The sequence below is a fragment of the Bombus bifarius genome, unplaced genomic scaffold, assembly GCF_011952205.1.
Source record: "Bombus bifarius isolate JDL3187 unplaced genomic scaffold, Bbif_JDL3187 scf7180000009111, whole genome shotgun sequence".
NCBI lineage: Eukaryota > Metazoa > Arthropoda > Insecta > Hymenoptera > Apidae > Bombus > Bombus bifarius.
In genome coordinates, this window is record NW_022884904.1 from 223,395 (window position 1) to 231,744 (window position 8,350).

The following is an 8,350-nucleotide window of genomic DNA, read 5'->3' on the forward strand; positions in this document are numbered from 1 at the left end:
GAGTAACACGGAAGAACGTTCGCGTGAAAAATTACCTTTAAATACGTTTCCTCTATCGTTGAATAGCCAGCAATCTAATCTCAAAGTCATTTCATGAATTTTGCATCGCGCTTCAAATAGATATTATCTATCTCGCATTATAGTTTCGAAATAGCGCAAACCTTACGGGCGGTTACATATTCGACAATTTAGTCAATCGTTATCTTCGATGTTCCCTTTGGTTATCTGATTTTATCGTAACGCATTAACGATGTCTCGTTGCAGCGAGCCGTAAGCGTTAATACGACCACTGTTGTCTCGTTTCTTCGATCTCCCGTTAAACTTCTACGTCTCTCTGACTCTTATTTGCATGTATAATTTAAATTTTCATGCAAATTAAATTCGATCCGTACATAGACTATGCAAATAGATTCTCGCGTGTCCATGCACGTTGCAGTAAAATTACTCCCGTATTTCTGCCGCCGCGCTTCCTTCTCGTTTGAATTAATCCGAACGTTAACGTCACCCCGAACACGCTACGATTGCCGAAACTTTCTGACTTTCATATCGAATTAAAATTACGCTCAATTCCACGAGACGATTAACCTGTTTGACCCATTATCGTGTACGTACAGGTGGACAAAAATTTTCTTCGAATAAACAAAGTTCTCGGCGCTCGTTCCCTACGCGGCAGCTGGGCAATTGTTCGAGCAGGATGCTGAACGCGGAAGGGTCTCGGTCCCATTGCTAGGGCCTGCTCCAGGTTCTGCTGCGTCTCGGTTGGACTCCCATTGGCCGGTTCCATCGGACTCTGTCGCACCGTCGTCGGCCAGAAGCGAGGCAGTCGGAGCACAGCATCCAGCAGCAGCGCTACTAGCGGCAGCCGAACGGAAAGACTCCCAGGCAAGTCGTGGTCTGTTACCTGTGTGTCCGCGTGCGTGTGGACCATGCGTGTGCCTCGGCTGCGTGGGTGTGCGCCGAGGTAGCCTACCTGGCGGCGTCCAACACGCAGTAAACCGCGCGCTCCTTCGTGTCTACGATCGAGAAACGTAGGTACGGTGCTACGTCCGCGACGATTACGCGGTTTTCTTCCTTTTCCTTACGTTCCTTTTTTTTCCTCTCTCTCTCTCTCTCTTTCTCTCTCTCTTTGTCCATCTATCTATCTCCCTCTCCGATCGCGACTTCGCGGTGATCCAAGCTTCCGGAAGAGGAGAAGCGATCCACGATCGAGCGGTATCGAGGAGGTTGGAGGAGGTGCGCGGCGAGTGTGCGAGTTTCGTGGCCGAAATCGTGTGCCCCTACCAACTTGATTGTACGATTCACAGTGTGTCGCTAGTGCGGATCCGTGTATGTGTGCTTACGTGGGTGCTCGCGGATGGTTTCACGATAAAGCAGCCGAGGAACGAACAGCAGAATCGTTGGTGGCAGCGACTCGATGTAGCCGATCCTGGTATCGCGACGAATGCTCCCGCCAGCGATCGCTGTACAGGATCACACGTCTCGGGCGGAGATGCGACGGTGGACCGATATCGGCGGAGAGTAAACGCGAGATCGAGAAGCGTTCTCGACGGCCGACGTTTCCCTGGTGAGCCCCTGTCTAGGATCGTACAGGCGTCGAACATTTCGATCGATACGGAGGTAAAGAGGGAACAAGGTGGTCCGCGCTCGTTGCGTTCTTCTGGGCATTGGCGATTCCAACATGGCCGCTAGGACTAGCCGTGACCGCTGGGTCCGCGGAAGCCATGTTGGCAGGTGTGCTCGGCTCGAGATAACCAGTTCACGTTCGTGGAACGCACGCGGCTGGCAAAACGGGAGCGGGTTCCACGCATTATCGCACAATTGTCTGGGAAACGCGATACGCGATAAAGTCGTGTTCTTTTGATTCATTAGACGAGCAATTAGTCATGGCTTTAGGTCGAAACCGCGCTTCGTTTCACGCTGTTAAATAGCGTTGTTCGTTGAATTTATCGCGAACGAGACCCGCGTTGCTCGGGGGATTCCGCTTTTCTTATCGCTCGATCGCTTTATTCGCGTAGAATCGTGAGTAAGGTCCGATGGAAGAACGCTTTTCGAACAGAGATGTTTAAATAGAGTTTAGTTCGTAGGACGATAGTAAGAGAATTTCTTCGCCGTACGGAACGTATCGTATAAAGGATCTTGTTAATTAACGATCGATTACGATAATGGAGCAAAATATCACGAGCAAACGATATCTCTCGGACTGTGAATTCAATTCGTATCGATGTTTAATGGAAGTCACAGACGAATAGCAAGATGGCGGATATGTTTAACGTGGTTTACACTTAACCTTGTCACGTGGATTCCTCGACTTAATTTCAAAAGATCGATTATCCATGATGATTTTCGCACAAGTCGCTGATGTATTCGGCGTTCGTAGATTCGTTCTCGTCGATCCGCTCTTCCTTCTTTTTTTTTTTTTTTTATCGCGCGATAAACTACAGATCATAGGAAGTTCGGAGAAACAAACGTTACGAACGTAGCCAAAGTCCTTGAATCGCATTTCCATGGCATTTCGTAATCGGAGTATACGTTACCATTTTGCAACGGTGTGAAAGTCGCTTTACAACTTCTTGCTTCCAAGTAGTAGTATTGTTTATCTAGAATTTTTTTCCTTTCTCAGAAGTCCAAATCATTTGTTTCGGGGTAAATGCCGTACATGGTAAAAGTTTTATCTTATCACGAAGGTAGAGCGGAAGCGAAAATATATGGTTTTATCGGTTATCGTGAAAGGTAGCGTTACATATATTCCCCGATTTTATTATTTTAATTCGGTTCGGCTTTTCCAACGAATAAAAATAAATAATAGCTGAGAAGTGTCGTCTTTGGGAACAAGTATCCAGTAATTTAATACCAATGGAACGTTTACGCGTCGATCGTCGATTAAATCTTCCCTCTAAACGAAAGTTATCCGAACAAACGTATCGTTTCTCGCTTGCATCTATCCAGTCTGTCGATTTATAACAACACCGTCGCGGTACGAAAAATATATGCGTCGTAACGATTTACGTCGGAAAGAATATTTTACCCAAAACTCGAATAATAACTTTAACGTAAGAAAAATCACGCGATAAAGAACTTATCCGAACGGTGGAACTCGCATTTGTAAATTACGTTTTCTATTTCCACTACTTCCACACATCCTATATTTCCAGTCGTCGGGTATCTTTTTCACGCGGAGCTGAAATTCAGCCCAATTCGCGTGTAAATTCCCCTTGTACCCTCCGAGGAAACCTATACGATACGATATCTTTTGTACGATTACCGACAACAAGAGGGGCATCGATCAGCAGCGAGGTTGATTGAAATTGCAGGTGTCATCGGTATGCCGACGGACATCGTGGCGTCGTCGGCCTCGGCCTCGGCTACGGTCTCGGAGGAGACGAGCAGAGGTCGGGACCTGGGCCTTGGGCCGTCACCAAGGACGGCACCGACTTCAGCGGGCGCATCGTCCTCAGGATCAGCGGCACAGTCGACTTCCAGGGGCTTCGACCCGTCTAGCGCCCTGGCTGCCTATCATCACCATCGACACGGCTTGGTAGCCGGCTTGGGTCACCATCATCACCGCGAATCGTCCGCGTTCGTGCCCGTGGTGCCTTCGAGGCTGCACTTGGCGCCCTATCCGGCCGACCTGCACCCTCACTTAACCGGGCCACCACCTTCCTCGTCGAACGCGTCGAATCCGGATCACGAGGTCGGCGCGGAGTCGTCCGTCGCGAGAAAATCCTCGTCCAGTTACGAGATTATGGCTATGATGGCGGACAAGAGGAAGGAATTAGCCGCGAGGGCTCTTCTGCTTCCTCCGCCGCCTCTTCTCGAACCACCGCCCGGTTACCCGGTATTCGCAGGTCCCTTCCCGGGTGGTTCGGCGGCGCTCTATCCGCCTGGTGGACCCTTGGCGCATCAACATTTGGATAGGAGGCTCCTAAGGGCACCGGGAAGGGCGTCCAGGCCTAAGAAACAGTTTATCTGTAAATTCTGTAATCGACAGTTTACAAAGTCGTACAATTTGTTGATTCACGAACGGACGCACACGGACGAGCGGCCGTACTCGTGCGATATCTGCGGCAAAGCGTTCAGGAGGCAGGATCACCTTCGAGATCATAGGTAATTTCGTTTTTTATTATCAAATCTGTGAAATTGTGCGAAGGCGAGAATTCGATTCGACGTGACGAGCCAGGCTACGCTGGGAACTGCAACGCCTCTGCTATCTCGCTGTTGCACGAATGCGTCGTTATCAGACCAAACTAAACCCGGCCCTATGTACATTGCAGGTATATTCACAGCAAGGAGAAGCCGTTCAAGTGCGGCGAGTGCGGCAAAGGTTTCTGCCAAAGCCGTACCCTAGCCGTGCACAAAATCCTTCACATGGAAGAATCTCCTCACAAATGCCCGGTCTGCGCTCGAAGCTTCAACCAACGCAGCAACCTGAAAACCCACCTCCTCACTCACACGGATCACAAACCTTACGAGTGTACCTCGTGCGGCAAGGTGTTTCGCAGAAACTGCGACCTGAGGAGGCACGCGTTGACGCACGCGGTAGGCGACGTGCCTCCCGAAGCGTTGGAGGAGGCTCTCAGGGACGACGACAGCCCGGAAGAGGACTGCCAGGATGCCGGCTCGTCGTCGTCCGCGTCCACGACCAACTCCTCCTTGCCAGCTTCCGCGACGAACGCTTCCTATCCCTCTCAGAGCTCGTCCGGACCGCCGCAACCGCCTCCGGCGCCAGCTTCCTCGTCCACCCTTCCACAGAGACCTCATCTCCAGATCAGAAGAGACCTGCTTCCGGCCGTAAAGCCGTCCTCCACGGTAACCAGCAGCGCAACTGGCGGACACTCTGTCACACAGAATCCTCCTGGTGCGCTCCCACCCCCACCGCCATTGATTCTGACCTCGTACAGACGAAGAATCGGATCACCCGGACCGTCGAGGGTGCTGCTGGAGCTGCAGGAACGCGAGAGGGAACGAGAACGAGAGATGGAACAGAGTAGAGAAAGAGAACGCGACAGAGAACGAGAGGAAGAGGTGTCACGACCACCCAGGGCACCCACCCCTCAGCCGCCACCTCCACCCAGACCCGCCCCAGCCAGGCAGGGGTTCACTATAGCGGATATAATGCGTCGGTAGAAGGGACAATGTCGCAACGGAGAATACCAAATGATCGTCTGCTGTGAAATTGGATTTCGAAGAAGGGGACTAATTGGTGCAAACGAATGGAATCGTCGTGGACGTCGTTCGGATATGATCCGAGTGATGGAGTATTTTGTAAGCGATACATTTGTATCTGGATGGTAGAGAGTACGGCGGAAGAGGATGTTGCGTGTTAGGACTTTTACATGGGTGGTCCAAGTGGCGTAGGCTCGTACGTCGATAATTTAATTTCGTTTCGGGTGATCGCGGTGATTTTATCGCGATACATGGAGCGAGTATATTCCGTGGAATGTTCCGACAGATATCAGGTTACTATTTTAACGTTTCTTACGCGTGGATTTCCACCGATGCTGCTTGATACGGAAACTAGACGGGAATAGGCGTTTTTTTCTAGAAAGACGGAAAAACGTCGTCCTTGAAAAAATGCTACGAGACTTTCCTTACGAGCGAGCTTACGTCAATTTGAATTCCCAGCCTTTGTGTAGTATAAAAGAATGAAACATGCCAAATGACGAAGATCGTTTTACAACGGTGGAAATATCGTCACGACGATCGAATGGTATTGTTTTTTCGATTTGATCGACAATTGCAAAACCATTGCTACAGACTGTGGTATTTTTTAGTTCATTAAACGAACAATGTATAAATTGTATAATCTTTTTCTATTACGAAATTAAATGGACATTATATTACTTTAATTGTTAAACGTTAAATGTTAAGTATTCGATATCTTTTTCTTAGGAGAAAGATTAGTTCGTAGATAATATAATAATAATTAGACGCAACGTTAATTATATATTACTGTTACGAAGAGCGTTTATAAAAAGAGCATTTATAATTGTTGTACATATGAAAATATTAGAAAAAGATTGGAAATTTATCGAGTGATTGATCTTTAATTCAACGATGAACTATAAAGAAATTGCAAAGAAACTGTTTTATACGAATCTTCAATCGCTGTAGAAAAATGGCAATATCTGTTTTTCGATACATGATCGAAAAGCGACTATAACGAATCGTGGCAATATTTTTACCGTTCTTCGATACGATTTTATGTCGCGTTGGCAATTGAAAGAAGTTTTTATCCGTAGTTATATACGTATATGGCTGTATTTTTATATTCGATAAGGGAGAAGAAAAGGAAGAAACAAAGAAACCTTAAGAAAAGTACAACGTGGAGTGGTTGGAAGCGTTAACATTGACAAAATTTTATCATATTGGTGCATTGAGAGGACGTTTGTACATACAATTACGAAGTCTAGTTAATCTTGCAACGACTAATCGTATTTTATACGCTGCGAATGTAAATTTCGTACTTTTTCTATCGGTCATATCGGATGAATATTCTGTCGACTATTCGCCGAGTCGTAGAAAAATTTATTCAACCGATATCGACGTTTCTTACGATTACGATATCGATTTTCAACGACAAAAAATGTGCCTTATTTTGTATCGTACAAAGGACGATGAGATGCGATGAAGTGGTCGAGAATTCTTTCGGTCTTCCTCGGTACGTTTTTCGAAAAATCTCTACAACTTTTTCCATCGACGTTCCATCCGCATATTTATCCATATTTCCGTAACGTTGGGAAATTTTCTAGAAGAAGAAAAATTCAAAATCGACGATAGTACGAGCCTTCGAGTACACCCGTTCAGAAAAAAGAAGCGACGTTCTCATGACTTCCATGATACTCGCCGACTCCGCGAAGAACAGAAAAGAAGAAAAAGAAAAAGAACTTGAAAGATTCTCGATAAAGGAGATGCCGTAAACGAAGATCGAAACGGGAGGATTGTAAAACGCCTTCATTGTCTGCAACGACTCAAGGAGGGGATAATGCAAATTTTTCGGCCACAGGAAGAACCTGTGCCACCGTTGCCACAGGTGACAGGTGCAATAGGGTGTCGAAGCTACTTGGTTTAGGTGGTACCTGCTCTCTTCTAAAAATATTTCTGACCCTAGACCGTTCCCCCCCCCCTTTTTTTTCTCCTATTCTACCGGCGGAGAGCATCATTAAGGGTCCTTTTGTGACCGAGGATGCACCGTCTAACCGCAACGATGATCTCCCCTTCGGTTTTACTACTGGTCGAAACGCGTTTCTCTTCTAGAAGAAACGTCTGTGGAATTTATTCGTCGAGCTCGCTTCTTCCTTCGGCGTTTAACGCTGTCCGTTGTTCAACTCTTCGAGTCGAACGGTATTTCACCGAGAACGATGCCATCTTTGCAGTTTTTAACTTGCCACTTGTTTATCGAGCGGATGAAAATTGTGCGATAGAACGGGAACGACACTGATTTGAACTTTGCAATGGATAGTGTACCTTTTTTTTTTTTTAAAGAAGTTGTTCGTTTTAATTATTAGGTGGACGAATTTGAAAGAAGATGGCGTTAAAAATATTTCTTTGAAAAGATTCGGATTATTTATCCTACGAAAAAGCCTGAAAATGTTTCGACATTTACTTGACGATACTTTCGCCGCATTGTACGATAGTTGAGAATTGCACGATTCTTGAGGAATCGTTGAAAATCTGAAGAAGCAGCTCGTCGAGAAGTGGAAGACAATTATATAAACCGTACGAAACGAAATATCTTTACGAGAACGAAATGAAAGCCATTATACAACGTTGTAATTTTTATCTCGAAGTACACGTTAAAGTAGGAATGAAATTCCTAGGCCTATGTGTATAAGCGCGAAAGTGATGGGAAAGGAAAGAATGCGTTTGTGTATGAGTGTGCGAGAGAAAGCGAGAGGGAGAAAGTGCGAAACAAAAGAATTAAAATATTTTGTACTATTTTTTAATATACCTACTGTATAGTGATATATGGAAATGTACAATGTACTATGTACAACGAGCTCTGTTCCGCCGAATGAACTAGAAATTCGCAGATGGTTTAAGTCTCCTGTTATTTTCTATGTTATTAATTTACGCCATGCACGAGCATCTATATTTTTAGATTTATACGAGAGTTAAGTAAGTTTGTAAATTATATTAAGAAAAACGAAATAAAAGATATTAAAAACATTCGCTCGCATATCCTTCTTCGCGGTATTTCAGAATCTTCTGAATTTAAACGACGTAAGAAAGACGATTGATAGATAGGTGAACGAGTAGATATTCCACGGAAAAACGGTATTCTATACTGTAATTTTTATCGACGTTGCCGATTATACACGCGCTTGTAAAGATTAAATGCGTATTTTGAAAA

General features: G+C 45.9%; 1 protein-coding gene across 1 annotated transcript; it reads left to right on the forward strand.

Annotated features, from left to right (window-relative positions):
- Window positions 1–663: 663 nt before the first annotated feature.
- On the forward strand, window positions 664–7,990 carry LOC117213494 (protein bowel). The gene is made up of 3 exons (XM_033458873.1): window positions 664–1,564; window positions 3,312–4,104; window positions 4,272–7,990. Exons 2-3 carry the CDS (start codon window positions 3,323–3,325, stop codon window positions 5,122–5,124), a joined length of 1,635 nt encoding a protein of 544 aa, XP_033314764.1. The 5' UTR covers window positions 664–1,564; window positions 3,312–3,322; the 3' UTR covers window positions 5,125–7,990.
- The last annotated feature ends 360 nt before the right edge of the window (window positions 7,991–8,350 follow it).

Coding starts and splice junctions, on each gene's coding strand:
- LOC117213494 (XM_033458873.1), top strand. CDS start 3,323: ATGCCGACGGACATCGTGGCGTCGTCGGCCTCGGCCTCGGCTACGGTC. Junction 4,105..4,271: donor GATCACCTTCGAGATCATAG/GTAATTTCGTTT, acceptor TGTACATTGCAG/GTATATTCACAGCAAGGAGA.